Consider the following 22,367-nt stretch of genomic DNA (forward strand, 5'->3'; position numbering starts at 1 on the left):
ATTAGTTGGAAACCGCTTTGAGTCTCTCAAGGGGTTCAGAAAAGCAGTATAAAAATACAATAAATAAATAAATAAGCTATAGTTTCCCGTTTTGTCCCGCTGGAAAACTGTAATTGTTCACTTCAGAACAGTTTTCGATTTTTGACAAGTCACCATGTTTATCTAAAAGGCTTGTCTGTATGGCATCTTGTTAAGAAGGCCTTCAGATCTGATTGTCTTTCTTCTGGGAACCTACATTAAATTACTTGACTGAATCAATGTTAGTGATTTTGTTGATATATTTCCATCTCTTTCTAGCTACTACAAAAGCTGTTGTTGAAGAAACTAGCAAGTTGGCAGACTGTATTGGGAAGACGAGAACGCTGCTAAGAAAAATCTTATCAGAAGGAGTTGATCATTGTATGATAAAGCTGGACAATGACCCCCAAGGATATCTCACTCAGCCACTGAGTCTTTTGGAAGCTGTCCTTCAGGAGTGCCATAACACATTCACAGCTTGCTTTCATTCTTTCTATCCAACCCCAGCTCTGCAGTGGGCTTGCCTTTGTGACTTGCTCAATTGTTTAGATCAGGTACTAACACATTTTTCATGTAGTCAGAATTAATATTGTAAAATCTTCACATTAATCTTTTTAACAACATGGGGTGACATACCACCACAAAACTGTTTGAGAAAGAGTGTATGAAAGAGGTACAAAAGAGCATGATGGAAGCAATTACATGATTGACTTATTTTACTTAGTTCCGATAAATCACCTTAACGGGCATTTTTTGTTTTTCAAAGGATATCCAAGAAGCAAATTTTAAGACTTCGAGTAGCAGACTTCTTGCAGCTGTAATGTCAGCACTCTGTCATACATCTGTGAAACTTACCTCTATCTTTCCTATTGCTTATGATGGAGAAGTCTTACTACGTTCTATGGTGAAGCAAGTGAGCACTGAAAATGACTCCGCACTGGCACATCGCTTCCCTCTACTGGTAGCACATATGGAAAAACTTAGTCAGGTGGGTGTCCAGCTGCAGAAACACTGCTAAACTCTAAACTGTAAATGAGCCCAGCTGGGCATTTCTTCATACTGTCTTTTTCTCCAGTTGTTTTTTTAACTGAATCTGTGCAGAAATTGTAGAACCATGTAGAAAATATGAACACAAGAACAAACTTATTAATGAGAGCATACTTAATGAGCATGGATTTACAACTGGTGGTTGAATGCTAGATGTTGAAAACTTTTGTTCCATTCTTGTACAGCAATTAGTTTATTCGCTTAGTGGGATTCATGGCCTATTGATCCACTAAAAGAATAGAAAGTTTCTGTAGCATACTTGAGAAAAAAACATTGATTTGTAGCTTAAGCATTTGCTTAACTGGCAAGGAAGTGAATTTTCAACTACACGAAGCAGAAGAAAGGTTCCCTGCCTAGTGTGCATCATTCTAATAAATTAATGGTAAAGGTTTCCCCTTGATATTAAGTCTAGTCATGTCCGACTCTGGGGGATGGTGCTCATCTCCATTTCTAAGCCGAAGAGCTGGTGCTGTCCACTGATACCTCCATAGTTATGTGGCTGGCATGATTGCATGGAGCACCATTACCTTCCCGTCAGAGCTGTACCTATTGATATACTCACATTTTGCATGTTTTTGAACTGCTAGGTTGGCAGAAGCTGGAGTTAACAACGAGAGCTCGCCCCACTTCCCAGATTCAAACCGCTGACCTTTCAGTCAGCAAGTTCAGCAGCTCAGTGGTTTAACCCACTGTGCCACCAGGGGCTCATCTAATAACATTACATTATGATACATTACTTATAAAATAATTTAAGATTTAACCTCAGAGTAGCCTCTGATATGTAACTTTCCATTCTCTATTAAAACTATACAAATTCAAAAGGCCACATGCTGAAGATGTGGATGAATTCATGTATGTTTAAAGGCATGATTGCAGTAACAAGCAAGCAAAACATTAATATGTAAAGATACAAAGTGATATGGAGATGGTATACCACGCCAGTCAAACAACATCAGATGGATAGCAAGCAAAGTAACCTCTGCTGGAGATGTGGCAAACACAAAGGGACATATTTTCATTTATGGTGGGAATGCCCCCAAGTGAAGAATTTTTGGAAGGATATATTTACCGAAATAAACAACATTATAGGATCAAATATTACGCCGGATGCTAGGGTTGCATTATTGATGGATACCACGAAGCTGAATGTAGAAACAAGAAAGAAAGAATTGGTGACTATTTTGCTCACAGTGGGAAGAATTATAATAGCAAAGAACTGGAAAATAATAACTAATCTAACACTGGACGCATGGTACAGGGAAGTTTGGAATGTAGCTTTAAATGACAAACTAACAATGGAAATGAGGGTATTCAGGGGGGAAATTAACAGGTCAGATTTTGAGGCATACTGGTCAGTCTTTATTAAATATGTCTTAGAGAGCGAAAATGGAAAACAACAGAATTTGGTTGGTCAGGAATTTTGGAGATGACATTTGATTAAGGGTTGCTTTATGAATACATGGTGAAGGAAATTATACATGTTCAGGCCTTGGTGGTGGGGTTATGTGTTTGTAAAATGTTCACTGTATTGTGTTTTGTCTATTCTGTATTTAAATAAATTAAAAAAAATACGTAAAGATTATTTTATGTCAAGAGTTTTCTTCATCTAAATAACAAGTGATTAGAAAATTTACTTGAGTATTAAATGATTTGTTGTTATGTGCCTTCAAGTTGGTGCAAAATTATAATACAGTTCTTGGCAAAAATTTGTTCCAATCAGTCCTTGGCTTCCTCTAAGGCTGATTATGACTTGTCCAGAGTCATCAAATGGCTTCCTATGGCTTAGCAGAAATTTGAACCTTGGACTCCCAGAGTACTCATCTCAAACCATTACACACCACGCTGACTTTCTTTCAATGTACAGCAGTTCCATTTTCAATTATTGAGTGCTTTTAAGTGAGTATGCATGTGTCTGCACAATTCATGTGTTTACATAAATTGTTCACTTCTAATTTGTCGTTTTTTTCTACAGAGTGAAGAAAATATCTCAGGGATGACAAGCTTTCGTGAAGTGCTTGAAAAGATGTTGGTTATTGTTGTGTTGCCTGTCAGAAATAGCCTCAGACGTGAAAACGAGCTGTTCTCTGCACACCTTGTTTCTAACACTTGTGGATTACTTGCCAGTATTGTGAGTGAACTCACGGCTTCTGCACTGGGGTCAGAGGTAATATGATCCATTCATTTGAAGAATCACAGTGTGATAGTCAGTGTGTACTAAGTGTATGCTATTTTCTTATGAAATGTAAATGTTTCAATTAATTTTTGTTCTGGAAGTACCACAGATGGTTTCAAGATTATGATTCATCTTCCCTGATTGTCTTTTCTTCTGGGCTGTTACATAGTGAGGAATTTCTATTTCTGTAGTAAGTTTTGTAGAGAGAGAGTTAACTGAACAGTACAGAGATAAAAGGATATGTTTATTAAGAAAAGGGGCATTACTAATTTTTAATACAAATTAACATTTTGTTCATGTTAATTTGTATTAGAAACAAGGCTCGAATTCAAAATAACTCAGTTTTTTCTTAGTTCATTTTTCTTCTTCTTTCATGTCAAGATTGATTGCTTTTAAAGTGTCATTTCTAGTGGTCATTTCTAGTTCCTCTCTCAGTTCCTATTACAGTATGAGAATATAGCTCTGTGAAATCTCTTTCGACTACATTTTCCATTTTTCTTTTACTTTCAATTTTGTGTTGAGGCTGTTTTTAAGAGAAAAACAGGACAGAGGGAGAGAAGGGGGCAACGGTTGAGATGCATTTTGCTCTTCTGTCTTGATCAGATGGCATGAGGGATTAACCCAATGGTTGTGGATTGCTCCTTCAGGTGTCCTCGAATGATCATTCCCAAGAAAGATCACACTCTCATTCTGTTCCAATTGCTACTTTGTTTCCTTCCAGGCTGATGGACTTAACTCTCTGCATTCTGTCAAGTCAAGCCCAAACCGCTTCACAAAAACAAGCCAAGGCAGAAGTTGGAACACTGGGAATGGGTCTCCTGATGCAATTTGTTTTTCAGTGGACAAACCTGGGGTCATTGTTGTAGGATTCTCTGTCTATGGTGGAGGTGGAATCCATGAATATGAACTGGAAGTGTTAGTTGATGATGTAAGTATGGTGCATGAAAATAGTAAATTACTTCATAATTGTTCATTAAGAGTACATACAATTAAATGCAACATTCCCTTTTTTTGTTTTGTTTTTTAAACTCCAAACTGTGTTTATGAATTAAAATGTTTCCTTTTTCTTCATTTATTTATTTTGGTAATCTAACCAAGTAGCTTTAACCTTTGGAAGCCTGAGCTCCAAACTTGATGAATATGGAGCCCTGTCTCCATCTCAATGTGAGTGTTTTTTTTAAGAGGAAGGAGGAAATGCTAAAAATCCTTAACAGAATTATGCAACCTGCTCTAATACATAGTTGGAAGAGTATTTTGAAGGGGGCTATGATTATTAAACCATTTTATTGCATTGATAGTTTAGATACATATTTTTGTTTCCCCATATCTTTATATTTTTCCTTAAAAAAAAGAAAAGGAATGGAAATTTTACTCACTTTAAGTGAGAGAAATCTACCCCTAGGAAGGGAAATTCAGTATTGAAAGAGTTATTATGGGGAAAAAGTGTTCTCCACTAAAACTTTATCACCAATCCTTGTTTCCACAACAAGCTAATTTTTTCAAAATCAAATTATCACAGGGACAGAAAATGAAGTGAAATCTTATGAACAAGGGCACAGGCAGCAAAACAAACACCACAGGGTTATTAGCCCTTCCCTATGCAATCAGTAGCTAATATATATAGTTATATGGAATTACACTAAAAAATACCTGTTCCAACTTTTAAACAAATTCAACTTAAGAACAAACCTGCATAATTTCTCTTGTTCATAATTTGGGGACTGCTTGTATATATCACATGTTCACTATTAACTTTTGTGTTGAAAATTGACCCACCTTTTTTTAAAATTTAGAATGATCATACAGGAGATTCAACTCATTCACATAGATGGACATCTCTAGAGTTAGTGAAAGGAACCTACACCACAGATGACTCCCCAAGTGATATAGCTGAAATTAAACTCGACAAAGTTGTTCCTCTAAAGGTAAATAAAGTACAGTTTTTGGAATATGAATAATGCCTTTATGCTTTTATTGGAAAGACACGATTCAGCCCAATCTATTGTTAAAATCAAACTTTCTAAAAATGTTTTATTGGAAAATATTTTGAAAATCAAAACATAACAGCAAAAAATTAAACAAAATGCTGTAGATTACATATTTTCTTAATTCTTTAATTTGTAGGAAAACGTGAAATATGCAGTCCGGTTGAGGAACTATGGAAGTCGCACAGCAAATGGAGATGGCGGAATGACCACTGTCCAGTGTCCAGATGGTGTCACTTTTACTTTCAGTACATGCAGCTTCAGCAGTAATGGCACAAATCAAACACGTGGGCAGATTCCACAGATTCTCTATTATAGGTATGAACCGAATAATTAAATTATATTATCACCTCCCATATCTTTGCCAGACATGTCAGACAGCTATATATAACAGTATAAACATTATAGATAGAAATATTGTGCTGAATTTGTTTTGCAGGTTTCTTAAAATGAACTATAAGTAACAATATGGTACACAATTTTGAAAATCTTGAAAAGAGAATAGGCCAGTGAAGTGTCGAGATTAAAGAGGCAGTCCCTCCCCTGGGGTGTTACTTCCAGCTGCCATTTTGTTTTGTGATTTCCCTCTTTTCTTCTTTTTGCCATTTGGGGGATTGGAGAACAGTAGTGAAGCCAACATGGTTGCCTGTGGTTTCAAGTATTTTGAGGCAATGTTAAGTGAAAATTTGCTCAAATGTATGTGGACTGCATTGGTAGTCTCCATGGTGGCTTTGGGATGTAAACTTGGAACTCCGAGGCCGTGTAAGCAGTTCATGGGCTATACTTCTCACACCAGAAGTTAAATTATTACTGTGGTATTTGAGACGTTCAGATTCGTGTTCCAGTGGACTCATAATGCTCACTTGGGTAACTTGGAACCTATATATATATGTGTGTGTGTGTGTGTGTGTGTATAAGGGCAAAGTGTGAAAGAGGGTTGTGCATATTACCCTGAGCTCAAGATCTAATTGTAACTAATAAATGAGAACATTCGTATATGCAGAAGAATGCTTTCAAAGTAGATCTATCTCGTTGCATTGTCTGAAATCTAGGCTTAGCATATTTTACTCAAGGCTCATTCAAACATATGTGGTTTCATTTATGTATTTTCTAGAAGCGAATATGATGGCGATCTACAGTCACAACTCTTAAGTAAAGCCAATGAAGAAGATAAAAATTGTAGCAGAGCGCTTTCTGTTGTGAGTGCTGTGGTGCGGGCTGCTAAAGATCTTTTACATAGGGCTCTAGCTGTAGATGGTAAGAATATGTTGCAATACAACCTGTTTTCCTCTTATTATGGATCTATTGGTTTTCACTTCCTTTAGAAAGCTATTCCCGTGTTGTTATATTTAAGTATGTATCCATGTAAGTGTATGTGTCTTCAGGTTGTCTGTCAGTTTGCGGCAATGAATATTCAAAGTAGTCCTTTTGAAATGTGGCCTATAGCAAAGCTTCTTAAACTGTAGGTTGTGACCCTTCACGAACTGAAGTGGAGGTCATGAAAAATCTATGTAGTGTGTCACCTAGTGGCTGTTTTAGAAATTTACACAAATCTGTTAGCAAATACTTCAGCTGTATTTCATAGAAAAGGAAAATCAGCCTGCCTTGTTTTGAAAGCCTTGCAAATACTATTTTGCTTGATGGCTGTCTTTTCAGTTTCAGAAAAACTTCCCTTCAACTTTTGATTCTGAAATACTCAATTCAATTCATAAACCATACTCAGTTGATTTTTTTTTTTTTAAAAAAAAACATCAGTCATCAGTCATTAAATGTTCAAGAATAATTTGCCTGTAAACTATGCTGGGCGGGAATGGTTAATACCAGCTATTTATTTTGGGAAGGGAGAGGAAATTATATTAATTGCATGCATGTATGTGAAAAGACCATGATAGAAACAAGAGAGAGGTGGCTGGGGATCCATTTCAGGCATATGGCCCTCTCTACAACCTGGGACCTTTTAAGTTGAACGACGGGCCCCCAACAGATGCCCCATTGTGCCCCCCCCCCCCAGTTCAGGAGGGAAAAGGAGAGCCAAAAGAGTATATTCTGCCACTTGAGGCTGCAAACCAAGCATGCCAGCATGACATGGAAAACGTTGAAGATGATCTTCATTCTGCGGTATCAAATATTCAGCCACAATTTAATTCTTTGTGTAAAAATAAAAAAATGCATGCATCTCATTAGTATACAAATTTGCTTTCATCTTTAATAAATGGTATACACTATATGTATAACAAATAATTGTTTCAAAATACATTTCTTTAGCATTTATTATCAGTAAATGTGTGATTTGTATACCTGTTTTCTATACTTATATACACATAGGGTCAAATAAAATATTTTGGGGCAAAAAGGGAGAAAGTTTAAGAAGCCCTGGCCTATAGCACCTGGTATTTTCTGGCAGCCTCACTTCCAAGTATTAACCTGAAACGACCCTGCTTAGATTCCAAGATCAGATGGAATCTAATGCCTTAGCCTGCTTTACCTACAGGTACAGGCAGAGGAGTAGCATCTAAAAATTGAGTGAGTAGGATTTTGGGAGACTGTGCAGTTTTTAAATGTAGTTTTAAATGTATCATAATTTTTTGATTTTTGTTTTAAATTCTTACACTCATATTTCAGTGCATTTCCTCTGTTTTAATTGTATCGTCATGTTTGCTCTTTGCCACCTTGAGTCCTTATGTTGGGAGATAGATGGGATAAACATAAGTAGATATGGAAAGGCACCTGGAGTGACAAAATATGTTATTGTTTAAAGTAATTTGCAGTTTTTTTTAAAAAAAGGCTGTGGAAATAGGATAAAACTGAAACATTGCACTTTAAAATCCATGTGACATAGCTTAGGGTTTTGTTTTTTTTAAATGTGAAGGTGATCATTGTGTGAAGAGCAGGATTTATCCTTGCATGACCAAAATTAATGTTATGTCACTTCTGGTTTAACTGTTCAATGTATGTTGGAAAAGTGATAAATTTGTATTTTAACAAAAGGATATGTTAGATTTATAATGATATTTGTGGTTTGTTTCTTTTGTTTTCTTTTTGTAGCAGATGACATTCCAGAATTGCTCAGCTCGTCCAGCCTATTTTCTATGCTCCTTCCTCTAATTATAGCTTACATAGGGCCTGTGGCTGCAGCTATTCCTAAGGTATGAGGTTTGAAAAGTAAATATTATTTTAAAATCGAAAGACAACTTCTGAGAGCAATAAGGATAACTTTGTTCATGTTTATGTTCCTTCAGAATGTGGGAGATTTATATTCCTCACCTTGTATTATTTGCCATATTTCAGGTTGCTGTTGAGGTTTTTGGCTTGGTTCAGCAGCTGCTTCCATCTGTAGCAATCTTGAATCAGAAGTATGCCCCTCCTGCCTTCAACCCTAATCAGTCTACTGATAGCACTACAGGAAACCAACCTGAACAAGGGCTCTCTGCTTGCACTACCTCTAGCCACTATGCTGTCATTGAAAGTGAACACCCCTACAAACCAGCAAGTGTCACACAGTACAAGGTAGGCAGTGCACCCATGTTTGCCACCCATTTTGTTGAGTGTTTGCTTGATTGTAAAGCAGACCATGTAAGGGGCAGAAATTAAGGCATTAGGATATTTAAAACAAAATAAACACTAAGAACATCTCCAGCAGTGCATATTATTTGCCCAAGAAATTACACTCTCAATGCATATACTTAGCATTACTCTGTAGTATACTGAAAGCTAGGGTAGAAGTTTTGAGTATTTGTTTTCAGGTTGTGTTATGGTACTTTTTTGTACTTTTTTTTTTTAAAAAAATGGTTTGTTTACTTATTTCAAAACACTGCACATAATACAGTTACATCATCTGTTGCATCATGTGTTCCCAGATCTATGCTCCCCCCCCCCCCACACACACACCATCATTCACATGGAATATGTGCCCCTTTTCAAAATAGTCATGCTTAGCATAATAGGTAGCTGTTAGAGCTGAAAGAACTAAGTTGTGAACAATTTTAATCGTGAACTAAAATGTAAAAAAAAATTCTAATTTTATTATCCAACTTTCACATAGGTGACTTTTCCAGAATGTGTCAGATGGACGACAATAGAATTTGATGCTCAATGTGGAACTGCCCAGTCAGAAGATGTACTTCGCTTGCTGATTCCTGCACGTGTCATGCACATTTCAGCATTTGGACCAAAACAAGCTTCTGTTCATGAAAATCTCAATTCTTGGATAGAATTGAAGAAATTTTCAGGCTCATCTGGGTGGCCTACCATGGTCTTAGTATTGCCAGGTACTTTTTAAAACATGGGCTGACCTAGACTAATTTAATTGTACATTTGGAAAATTAAATTTCTGTCTACAGCAGGTAAAAATAAATCGAATTTAGAAATGTAAGTTTTTAGCAAGTAAAATAGGGTTTTGTTTACTTCTGATTATGTTTCAGAATGCACAAATAAGCAATAAAAATCTTTGGAAACAACCAATTTTGGGGGAGGGGGGGATCATCAAATTATGAAGTAGTTAGATTACTGTTTAATTATGTTCATTGCTTTGGGTTAGAAGAAAGTTTATTTCGTGGTGATATTATTTCTATTTTAAGTCCAGGAGTATTTGAACACTTCCATATTACTTTTTTATTTTTTAGTAACATGTAGTATTCCAGGTAATTACTGACATAGACTACATAGATAATTGGAAAATAAAATAATGTATGGCAAGTTCTTTCTGTAATTTTTATAGATGTCTTTACAAATATTCACACAAATTATAGATACATTTTAAACGTACTTGTAGGGTGGCCTGTTACCCATTTTTGTTATTTTACTTATTGTTTATTTTACCCTAGGCAATGAAGCACTTTTCTCATTGGAAACTGCATCAGACTATGTGAAAGATGAAAAGGCTACTTTCTATGGTTTCAAGTGTTTTGCAATTGGCTATGAATTTAGTCCAGGCCCTGATGAGGTGAGGAAAAGTTTACGTAATGCAACATATAGATAGATGGATGGATGGATGGATGGATGGATGGATGGACAGACGGATAAGAAGATGGATGGATAGATACATAGACAGACAGACATATGTGTGAGTGTGTGTGATCATTTGCAGTTGCAGATGTCTTTTAGATATATTAGTTAAACTCACATTTTAGATTATTCTCAAATGATACTCTTATTTTCATTTAGTATTTTCTTCAAGATGTGAACCCACAGAAAGGATTTAGGGGCATAAGATTGAATGCAAATATTTACACACCTTGAGTCATAAAGTTTTTGTCTTCTGTTCATATGCCATTGTTGTATTTTTTTCATTAACCCTGAAGCTCTGTAGTTTCACGCCAGTTATTAGAGTCTTTTCTGACAGTAAGTTCTGGTGCCTAACTTAACTGATAATCCCATGCTTCCATAGCATTGAGTCAAGGTAGTGAACATACCAAACTGCATTAATTCTACAGGGGACTCTCTGTCTTTTGATAACCTCACTCAGTTGTGTTAGCTCAGTGGTTCTCAACCTGCGGTTCCCCAGGTGTTTTGGCCTACAACTCCCAGAAATCCCAGCCAGTTTACCAGCTGTTAGGATTTCTGGGAGTTGAAGGCCAAAACATTTGGGGACCCACAGGTTGAGAACCGCTGCTTTATCTCAATGTTCAACAACATGTTCAAGAGACACCTAGTGGCATGAAAATGTCACAGTTCAGATCAGTCATGTCATAGCATCTGGATGACTAAACATACTCTTTCCCCACAACTGTAGCTTGCAGCCCTTTACACTGGTCCAGCCTGTCTTGAATGGATGTTCCCAAAAGGAGAGAATGGTGAATTAGGAAAAAAATATTCTGGTGTGCAGAATACTTGCCTTTTTAGCTAGAGACAGGGCATTTATAATACACTATTTTATTTAAATAATTTATTTACATTTATCTTGAAGTGAAGAGAATGAGGAAATTTTACTGAACACTTAAAGTCATGCATGTCTTTGTCTTATTTATTTTAAGGGTATCATTCAGCTTGAAAAAGAGCTGGCCAATCTGGGAGGAGCCTGTGCTGCTGCTTTGATGAAAAAGGATCTGGCACTTCCCATTGGTATGTGTCTTTCAGTTCTGATCACAGAATAGTAATGTATCTTTTCAGGTTGGAAAGGAGGTGAGGACATGAAATTAAAGATTATTGTCTTGATGCTATGAAGCCGCACCACAAACTGCTTTTGTGAGTTCTTCCAATCAGCACTAGAGATTAGCCATTTACTGCATGAGGCTTGTGTGATGCTGGAGAGCCAACCAAAACTCTTGGAGCAACTTGTCAACTAGTTCTGTGAAGTCTGACCCATGGTCACAGTTTTCCAATTACATCAAGATTTCTGTAGCAGCTTTTTAAAAATTACAGCATATTATGGACTCACACGTTATGCTGAAGCTAGTGGCCTCTCAAACATTATAAACAATTTTCGTCACTTTTTGTGTCATGACCCACCAGAAATAGAAACAATGATTGTCTCATAAATGTGTAGTATTCAATTTTTTGGTTTTGTCTTTCGTGTGTCAGTTTGCACATTTCTAATCCATTTCTCAGGTCCCCCCTCCCCCCCCCCTTAATTTATACTGGTGATTGAATATACCATTTGCAGGAGTTTTGAAAGATATAAGGAGGAGAAGGGGGAAGGCACCTATTCAGTTGGCTATATTATAATTTAATGTCTTTTTAAAGCTCTCACTTGTATTTGAATTCATGATGTTATTCACTATTTTTAAACAGGCAATGAATATGAAGAAGATCTTGAGATCCTGGAAGAGGCTGCTTTGCAGGTAGGTTGTGCTTATTGCTCTCGTGAAATAAATTACTGGGGCTTTTTTTCCTTATTAACACAAATAGAAAATTGTTAGAAAGTGGTTTTATTGACTTGTGGAGAACATTTCGTAGTGTTCATTAATACCCAGTTTTCTTGGGAATTGGCTCATGTGGATGTCTGCTGCATCTAAGTTCTCCACTTTTCTCATGACATTCTGCTCTGTCTTTTTAGACTTTTATGTCTATAGTTTCCAAATTTCGTCTATAATCACATGATATAAAAGCTGCAGTTGGGATGTTGGAATTAATATCCACGTAAAATTGAAAATCACCGGAGGACCTTGTCCTGTGTTTCGCAGCACAGTTGTGGACATGCTTGCTGCACACAAAATGCTAGATGGAATTTCTGTTGTAAATAACACTTTTGGAAGATCTTGTAGATGAAAGGGAAAAAATCTCAATAAAGTAATTAGTGCCTTTAAACTGATTCCAAGTGAAGTGTCTTTTCTTTATTTACTGTACATTCTTCAACACAATCAATCAGTGAAACCAATTGTTAAGAATTTCAAATGGAATATTCAAATGTGCACATTCATTATATCCTTTACACTAAAAATCGGACAGTGTAAAAAGTCATGGCAGAATGAATTAATCAGTAATAATATCCTGTCACAAATTGAAGTGTGCTTGAAGCAGATGCGTAATAATGCTGTGAAGAATCAGCACTTGTTTATCATGTATGAACGCAATAACAGCTAATGTTCATAGTCTTTTTTCATTTATCTGTGAAAATGTTTGTATCAATTTTTGTTAAAGATGTGAACATACGTAAAAATTGATAAATGGAAACAATTGGTATTAAGAATAAAAACTAAGTCCACTAAAAACTTTGTCATTATGAGGAGTCATTTCTTCGTTTTAAAAGACAATAAAACTGTGAAGTTAACAAAGAATTTATATTTTCTTATCACTGACCAGGTTTGTAAATCTCACTCTGGAATCCTGGGTAAAGGTTTAGCATTGTCTCATTCACCAACTATCCTGGAAGCACTTGAAGGAAGTCTCCCATTGCAAGTACAAAGCAACGAACAGTCATTTTTGGAGGATTTCATTTCCTGTGTACCAGGATCAAGTGGAGGACGGCTTGCAAGGTAATTATTAGTTTGCCCTTCACTAGAGCTATAGTTGGTTTTTTTTTTTTTTTTGCAGGGGTGGGGGCTGGGAGAGTTAGATCATAATATGATAACACTTCTAAAATTTTATTGTCTAAATTTCTCAATTTGAAAAAAATAACATGTTCTGATTCAATATTTGTCTGAGTGTCTAAAGGTAGATTTTTGTTTGTACATAAAGGCATGCTATTTTGACTTCTAGAACTAAAATAATTGAAAATATTGCAAACCTGGCTATAAATATAAGCAAGTGATTTAAACTGTACATGTAAAAAACAGTTTTGTTGCAGAATAGTCAAATGAGATAAAATGTTAACTGTGATAAAATCCTTTAGTTCCTTTAGTATTGCCTTTAGTTCCTAGTCATTTTTCTTGCTTTCGGTCATTATAAAGATTCCATGTTAACCAAGTCTTCTTTTTTAGACACAATATCATTGTGTTTCCATGAAGTATAATATTAAAGAGCAGAGCTTTCCAAACTGTGTTAGTGTGTTGTTGTGTTGCACAAATATAACAAGAAACCCCAGTTTATATGAAATAAGCAATAAATTTTATATTTTAAAATATATAAATAAAAGAGATTTGTTGTGACGTCATACATTTTATTATTATAATTTATGTATTTATAAGGAGTTGATTTAACTTCCCATTTGCTAGTAAAATTGAATTATTGTGTCAAAAGATGATTCATATATAAAAATGGTGTGTCACCAACATTAAATGTTTGGAAAGCTCTGGTATAGAGGTTTTTAAATACGTATATACTCAAGTATAAGCTGACCCAATTATAAGCCGAGGCACCTAATTTTACCACAAAAAACTGGGGAAATGGGTTGAGTTGAGGATAAGCCAAGATTGGAAAATGAAGCAACTACTAGAAAATTTTAAAATAAAAATAGATACCAATAAAATTATAGTAATTGAGGCATCAGTTACTTAAAAGTTTTTTTAATATGTACATAAAACTTTAATTTAAGATAAGACTGTCCAACTTTGATTATAAACCATGATACTAACCTTCTTCAATGTATTTGTGCTTTTGTATCCTTCCAATAATAATAGAGAGTAAAATAATAAATGTAATAATAATAATAATAATAATAATAATAATAATAGAGTAAAATAATGGAAATGTAATAATAATAATAAATAGAGTAAAATAATAAATGTAATAAAATAATAACAGTGTAAAATAATAAATAACTCTGACTCGAGTATAATCTGAGGGGGACTTTATCAGCCTAAAAAAGGCTGAAAAACTAGGCTTATACTCAAGTATATACAGTATATGTTTTACAATTTTCATATTTGGGTTTCAGATGGCTTCAACCAGATTCATATGCGGATCCCCAAAAAACATCCTTGATTCTGAATAAAGATGACATCCGGTGTGGGTGGCCAACTGTTATTACTGTACAAACAAAAGACCAATACGGTGATGTTGTCCATGTGCCCAATATGAAGGTAATACGTGTGAAGTTAAAAACTGTTTTTTCATATTAACTGAGAACCTTTTAGTAGTACAACTTGTATTTGAGAGGATAATATTTTAAAATCTAACAATTGCAAAATGTATTTATTTACTTATTTTATGTATTCTCCATCTTTCACCCTTTGGGAATTTAGTATAAAACTCCATTTTATTTAGAAATTGGCCACTGTGGCTCAGGCTTCATTTAATTTTGAACCCAAATAACTTACAGATACAGGTTGACTCTTCTTTCTCCTGTAATCTGATATACTCCAAAACCAGAAACTTTTTGCTGCCACTTCCACCTTTGGCGAAAGGGGGCTAGCCATACATCTAGCACCTGCTGGGTCTTTCCTCAAGGAGTCCTAATGGGGGAAAGAGAAGAGAAGAGAGCATTCCACTTGGCCAGTGGTGATGGCACACAGCAGGGTGAGCCTTGGAAATTGCCATGATGATGAGCATGAAGTGATTGTAGGCTGCTGCCTGCACCCACTCAGAGAAAATTAAAAAAGAGTTCACTGAGAGGGGTGAGGGGGATGGTTGAGGATTTTGTTCTCCCTGGCTATTTTGCTGAAAGAGCAGAAAATGTGTTGACAGCTGGGGAAGCATTTGTGCTGTCTGGTTTTTATGGAGGCCTTGAGTAACTATAATCTTTCCCTCTTCTCTTACCCTTGTCAGGGCTCCTTGAGAGAGAGAAAAAACAGCAGTGGGGGCTAGATGTATGCTTAACCCTTTCTCTTAATTCACTGTATATATGCAAGTTCAGGTACAGGTTGGGCATTCCTTATTCAGAATTCTGAAATTCTGCAATTCTCCCAAAATCAAAATGTTAATGTACACAAAATTCATATACTTAATTATTAAAAATATTACATAAAATTACCTTCAGGCTATGTGTAGAAGGAATGTGTAAAACATAAATTAATTTTGTGTTTAGATTGGTCCCATTTCCAGGATATCTCTCTCTCTCTCTCGCTTTTTTGTTTTACATAAATGCAGGCATTCCAAAATCTGACAAGAATCTGAAATTCAAAATAGTATTGAATCCCAAGCATTTCAGATAGGAGAGACTTAATCTGTACTCTAATTTACTATTCGAATGATGACAAGCATTCCTTGTCATCTATTTTTTTTCTAATCCCTGCATCTGTCTAAATTTCAATGCCTCACATGTGCTTTAGGAAAGCAGCATTTTTTAACAGCTCTAGTTAGTGGGAATATATTTGATATCATCATCATCATCATCATCATCATCATCATCATCATCATGAGTTTATTACCCACCTCTCCATATGACAAATAAAACATCATTAAAACACTATTAAAAGACATGAAACAAGATACACAGAGTTAAAATACAAATTAAAATCCTCTGATGAAATGCAGATTAACATTCACAATTTAAAACATATTTTTTCTGTTTTGGCTATACAGCTAAAGTTTTGGTACCTTTTTTTTAGCAGAATAGTGGAGCACCAATGAAGATATCGATATTCACTTCATGTGTAGCAACTTATCCTTCAAACCAGTGGTTCTCAACCTTCCTAATGCCGTGATCCCTTAATCTAGTCCCTCATGTTGTGGTGACCCCCAACCATAATATTGTTTTTGTTGCTACTTCATAACAGTCATAAATCATAATGTAAATATCTGATATGCAGGATGCATTTTCATTCACTGGACCAAAGCGGGCACAAATACCCAATACACCCAAATGTGAATGCTAGTGGGGTTGGGAGAGGATTGATTTTGTAATTTGGGAGTTGTAGTTACTGGGATTTATAGTTCACATAATCAAAGAGCATTCTGAACTCCACCAGCGATGGATTTGAACCAAACTTGGCTCCCATGACTAATGGAAAATGCTGGAAGGGTTTGATGGGCATTGACCTTGGGTTTGGGAGTTGTAGTTCACCTATATCTAGAGAGCACTATGGACTCATGCCATGGTGGATCTGGAACAAACTTGGCACGAATACTCCATTTGCCCAAATGTGAATACTGGTGGAGTTTGGAGAAATTAGAGCTTGACATTCGGGAGTTGTAGTTGCTGGGATTTATAGTTCACCTCCAATCAAAGAGCATTCTGAACTGCACCTACAATAGAATTGAGTAAAACATCCCACACAGAGCCCCCATGACCAACAGAAACTATTGTGTTTTCTTACGGTCTTTGGCGACCCCTCTGACACCCCCTCGCGACCCCCTCAGGGGTCCTGACCCCCAGGTTGAGAAACACTGCTTTAAACCTTTCTTAGTGATGTTTAGGACATGAACTTCAATGGAAATTTTGTAAATGTTTTAAATGTTTTTTCTCTCTGATTCATGCCTGGTTGGTTTCAAATGTATTTTCTGATAGATTCTTTGGTGGTTTAATAGTACTAGCTGAACACAGATATTGTGGGTTATATTTAAAACGAGATTATTTTCTTTTAAATCGCTTTGAGATTTTTCAACTGAATAACAGCATTAAAATGCAATAAATAAAGGTTTCATTTTGATTTGCCTAGCTACTTGTGCTGTTTCTCTTGTAGTCACTTTTCTTCCTGAAATTTGTCAGGTGGAAGTCAAAGCAATCCCCGTTTCCCAAAAGAAAACGTCTTTGCAGCAAGAACAGGCAAAAAAACTGCAACGTATCCCTGGTAGTCCAGCAAGTGGTGCTGCTGCTGCTGTTAGCACTGATATGACCTTCGGAGGACTTCCGTCCCCTAAACTTGATGCCTCATATGAACCAATGATAGTGAAGGAGGCTCGCTATATTGCTATTACAATGATGAAGGTAAATTGCTTATGCCATTTTTAAAAAACAAAATCTCTGAAGTAAGGAAACTGAATAGTTAGCTAGCAAGAGGAGTGGTGTCAGCCGCAATGCAATAATAATGATTTTTTTATATTAATGTTTATTGTTCAGACTGGATGCTGTTTAAACAGACTTCTGTTGCTATGTAAAAGCAATGTATTAGAGCCTTGCGAGAGGCTGCATTTTTGTCATGATCCTTTGACTCATTTTGGGATTGAAAATGGCTCTGCTTTTCCAAAATATGGTTTAGTTGGAGTATTTTGTTGTGCTACATTTTCTTTCTTGAAAAATAATTTAGGCTAGGTAATGTTTTTTGACAGAAACTATGCCCACTGAGGAGCAGCTTAGGGAACTAGGTATGTTTTGCCTGAAAAAGAGGAGATTGAGAAATAACACAATAGCCATGTTTAAATATTAGAGTGGCTATATTGAGGAAGGAGCAAGATTATTTTCTGCTGCAGAGTCTAGGACTCAGAGCCAAGCTATTTGACAGTGGAAGTACTGCCTTGGCATGTGCTGGAGTCTCTTCTTTGGAGGCTTTTAAACAGAGGTTGAATGGCTATCTGTCAGGGTATATTTCTCGATGGTAGGAGGTGGCACAGTGGGTTAAACTGGATGACTGAAAAGACAGCAATTCAAATCCAGGAAGCAGGGTGAGCTTCTGCTAACCTAGCAGTTCGAACACATGCAATTGTGAGTAGATCAATAAGTACCGCTTCTGCTGGAAGGTAGCGGCGCTCCATGCAGTCATGCCAGCCACATTACCTTGGAAGTGTCTATGGACAACGCTGACTCTTTGGCTTGGAAATGGAGATGAGCACCACCCCCCAGAGTCATACACAACTAGACTTAATGATGGGGAAACCTTTACTAGGAGGTTGTACTGGATGGATGGGCCTTGAGGTTTTTTCCAGCTTTATGTTACTATACCGAATAGAGAGGCTACAATGAAGTGGAGAAAACAAGTATCATGTGATTGAGTCAGTTCACGAGCCCCCGGTGGCGCAGTGGGCAGGACTGAAGACCGACAGGTCGCAGCTCTTCATGCGGGGACATGAGAGAAGCCTCCCACAAGGATGATAAAAACATCATATCATCCAGGCGTCCCCTGGGCAACGTCCTTGCAGACGGCCAATTCTCTCACACTAGAAGCAACTTGCTCCTGACACAACAAAAAAAAAAAAGTTCAGTCATAATTTTTTTCTGGAAGCACCTTTCCTATTCAGAATATTTCCTTCAGGGTTCACCCAATTCAAACTTTCTGTCCTATATTTCACAGCCAGATAATAATTATTTGAATTATCCATACCACAGAAGCAGTTTGATATGCTCTTCTTTACAGGTATATGAAAACTACTCTTTTGAAGAGTTACGCTTTGCTTCTCCAACACCTAAGAGGTAATAATAATTTCTGTAAAATGTAAGAAATGAAAGAAAGATAAAAAAGATACTATCAGCTTTGTATTTTAATTAAGTATTTCAGAAAGTGTATTTTAAAAAGGAGAAGTTCAAAAACTTTTTTATTTTGCTTGGTTTGAACCTAGAAAAAATGTACTATATATTGAACTCTGTAACTCAGCGGTTAGTTCCATTTGCATTTTATGTGCGTGGTTTCTTTTCCAAACATTCACATTTTGTTAGAGTCTAGGATCATGTCCTTTTAGGTTTGTCCAAAAGACCAAATGCATAGAATGGATAACTACCCCCCCCCCTTTTTTTTGTACTGTGGGCTCCATATCACTGCTTTCAAAAGTCGTCCGTCATGCAGCAGTATATAGAAGGGTGTTACTGCTTTCTGGGGGAGGAGGCAGTTTAGTATCTCTTTGGGTATGTGAACTTAGGCCATGAAAACCTTTAACAACACATTATTATACTTATTTATACCCCACTTTATATCTCCCAAAGAGAACCCCATTATACAATTCTTGAAGCCCCAGCTGAAATTAACAAGAGCAGATGTCTTGTAGATGCCCAAGAAGGGAAGTGTTGGATACACAAATAATTTTGGATAAGGTTATATTTGAACTGTTTTGGCAGAAGAGATTGTACTGTACTGCTTAGGATTTTAATTTCCTATATTTTCTCATGTAATTCAGTATTTTCTGAGATTCAACTGAAGACAAGCATTAATGTTGGAGGACTGAATAATGTGATTTTTTTTCATTATCTTTTATTTTTCTAGACCAAGTGAAAACATGTTGATCCGAGTCAACAATGATGGTACTTACTGTGCTAACTGGACTCCAGGAGCAGTTGGTCTCTACACCATTCATGTTACAATTGATGGCATTGAAATAGGTATATAAATTATTTATCTTTCTGCAGTGCCATATTGGTAGTAGATGTATAGCAATAAGCCTACAGTGTATCATAAAACTTAGAACAGGACAAATTTTGATTAAGTAAGTTCCCCTTCTTTCTACAGCCAAATGTAATTAAATTATGTGTAGCCCAGATAATTAGAAAACATGTTTAATTAAGGTTTTGTGTATGTTTCAGCATATATTAACATTACGAAATGTAGTATAGCATACTTGTAAAATTGTTTCTCTATATCATCCCTACTATACTTGCTTGAGTTGTCCAACCACCACATATAGATGATCAATGCTGCTGTCAATGTCAGGCTGTAGCCCAGCTTTTGAGTCATTTGGTGTCTTTGTGTATTTCCTTTGTATATCTCTTATATGTGAGATATAGTGTAGTCTTCTCTACACATCTTCAGAAAAGGGAGCCCCTGGTGGCGCAATGGGTTAAACCCTTGTGCTGGCAGGACTGAAAACTGAGAGGTTGTGGGTTCAAACCCGGGGAGAGCGCGGATGAGCTTCCTCTGTCAACTCCAGCTGCCCAGAGGAGAGAAGCCTCCCACAAGGATGGTAAAATATCAGAACAACCGGGTGTCCCCTGGGCAGTGTCCTTGCAAACGGCCAATTCTCTCACACCAGAAGCGACTTGCAGTTTCTCAAGTCATTCCTGACATAGAAAAAAAACTTCAGAAAGAGACTGGACAGCTCTTTCCTGGAGATTCTTTAGATGGAGATCCTGCACTGAATAGGGGTTTTTAAATTTTTATAATTTATTTTTATCCTGCCTTTTTTCCACTATAGGTACTCATGATGACGCATAAGGCCACTTTCAACTCTATAATTCTCTTTGTGAGCAGCAATTGTATATAGCAGTGGTTCTCAACATGTCGGTTCCCAGATGTTTTGGCCTTCAACTCCCAGAAATCCTAACAGCTGGTAAACTGGCTGGAATTTCCAGGAGTTATAAGCCAAAACACTCGGGGACCCACAGGTTGAGAACCACTGGTATATAGGTTGAGAACCACCCGCGATAAGTGAAAATCCGTGAAGTAGGGACGCTCCTCTTTCCCCTCCCCTCCTCCTTCCCCATTTGCTCAGGGAAGGAAGGAAAAGAAACAAGCCCTCCTCCTCTTCCTTTACCCCTCCTCCTTCCCTGCACGATCTTCTGGTGCCTTCAGTTTGCACAACTCCGAACCTTTGGAAAGGAAGCAAGCTCTCCTCCTCCTCCTTTTCCCCTTCCTCCTTCCCTGTTTGCACGGGGAAGAAAAGGAAAGGAAGCAAGCAATCCTTCACCTATTCCCCTTCCTCCTTCCCCGCTCCTGTTGGGAAGGAAAGGAAAGGAAGCAAGACCTCCTCCTCCTTCTCCTCCTCCTCCTTTTCCCCCTCATCCTTCCCCATGCAATCTTCTGGTGCTTTCAGCTTGTACTACTATGAACCTTTAGAAAGGAAGCAAGCCCTCCTCCTCCTTCCCCGTGAAACAGCGAGTCCGCAGAAAGCGAACTGCAATATAGTGAGGGAACACTGTAGTACATTTCCTTTTGTATCCTAACATGGGCTTCAGGAATTTCTATTAGAATGAAGCAGCTCTTGAAATTATTCAAAAAGTTGAGGTCATTTGTTTGAGACTGTTTTATATTGTTCTTCATTTTTGGTACTGTTAGGATTTGAATACTAACATACTGAAGTGTAATCTTCCACAAAAAGTTGAACTTTTTATTGAATGAATCTGCCCAAGAACATCAAACCTGATTATTCTTTGCTCTTTTAATGAATCTGGGACATTTTCAAAAGTAGATCTGTTAGGAAACGGCATTAATTTTAATTCATGAGCCGTATATCTCTTACCTGATTATGTTTTGTGTGCTTAGACTACTGTATACTCAACAGTAAGATTCATTGAACAAGCTAGAATTTTTATGATGCAATAGTGTATTGTCAGGAACTGAAATCTAATGCACTTTTAAATAACTTTCAAATATTTAGATATCTTATTCATATGTTGGTGCTCTTTCTTACTCTACAGATGCTGGTCTAGAAGTAAAAGTAAAAGATCCTCCCAAAGGAATGATACCACCAGGAACCCAGCTGGCAAAACCAAAAGCAGAGCCATTGCCAAACAAGGTATAAGAAACAAGCAATTTTAATTGAAGTGACATTAGTATGTTTTTATAAAAATCAGGTCTCTTTTCCATGAAAAAGTTTCATGTATTTAAATGGTATAGAAAAACTACTTGAAGCAATAAGGATAAAAATATATCCTCTAAAGATCTCTATTTGATATAAGACTTTTAAGACATTGTTGTTCTCATTTGAGTCAGAAAAGCAGGGTAACAACATGTTTTAAATTATCGCTCTACAAATTGTTCCAGTCATTACTTCACCATTTGTGAAGTTATTGCTTCACCATTACTTCTCCATAATTTACCCATAATATTACTGCTTCCTAACAGAGTGATCAACAACTGCAGATGTGCATGTTGCTTTCCTCATTCCTTTAAATGGGCATCTACACATTTACCAACTTGAGGACCATGAGATATCTTCACACAGTCCATGTCCACAACAGAACTCATAAATTTTGGCCTAGATCCTGCACCACTTTGACAGTGCAGCATCAGTGTAAAGGAACTTGC

The 22,367-nt window shown here is 36.7% G+C and overlaps 1 protein-coding gene across 13 annotated transcripts in view; it reads left to right on the forward strand.

Annotated features, from left to right (window-relative positions):
• The window catches only part of MYCBP2 (MYC binding protein 2), a 169,913-nt gene that overhangs the window by 88,417 nt on the left and 59,129 nt on the right, over positions 1–22,367 (forward strand). For 12 of the 13 annotated variants that reach the window (XM_067466879.1, XM_067466881.1, XM_067466884.1 and 9 more), the window contains exons 31-49: positions 298–572; positions 785–1,006; positions 3,038–3,229; positions 3,960–4,166; positions 5,032–5,163; positions 5,363–5,541; positions 6,338–6,480; positions 8,269–8,369; positions 8,512–8,730; positions 9,266–9,491; positions 10,047–10,165; positions 11,196–11,283; positions 11,953–12,002; positions 12,964–13,136; positions 14,477–14,621; positions 17,189–17,407; positions 18,771–18,826; positions 19,611–19,726; positions 21,758–21,855. In XM_067466879.1, coding sequence (XP_067322980.1) covers positions 298–572; positions 785–1,006; positions 3,038–3,229; positions 3,960–4,166; positions 5,032–5,163; positions 5,363–5,541; positions 6,338–6,480; positions 8,269–8,369; positions 8,512–8,730; positions 9,266–9,491; positions 10,047–10,165; positions 11,196–11,283; positions 11,953–12,002; positions 12,964–13,136; positions 14,477–14,621; positions 17,189–17,407; positions 18,771–18,826; positions 19,611–19,726; positions 21,758–21,855 — 2,960 coding nt within the window. The remainder of the gene's footprint in view (positions 1–297; positions 573–784; positions 1,007–3,037; positions 3,230–3,959; positions 4,167–5,031; positions 5,164–5,362; positions 5,542–6,337; positions 6,481–8,268; positions 8,370–8,511; positions 8,731–9,265; positions 9,492–10,046; positions 10,166–11,195; positions 11,284–11,952; positions 12,003–12,963; positions 13,137–14,476; positions 14,622–17,188; positions 17,408–18,770; positions 18,827–19,610; positions 19,727–21,757; positions 21,856–22,367) is intronic. The other variant, XM_067466880.1, reaches the window with a different exon arrangement.

This window comes from Anolis sagrei, chromosome 3 (genome assembly GCF_037176765.1).
Source record: "Anolis sagrei isolate rAnoSag1 chromosome 3, rAnoSag1.mat, whole genome shotgun sequence".
NCBI classification, from domain to species: Eukaryota; Metazoa; Chordata; class Lepidosauria; order Squamata; family Dactyloidae; genus Anolis; species Anolis sagrei.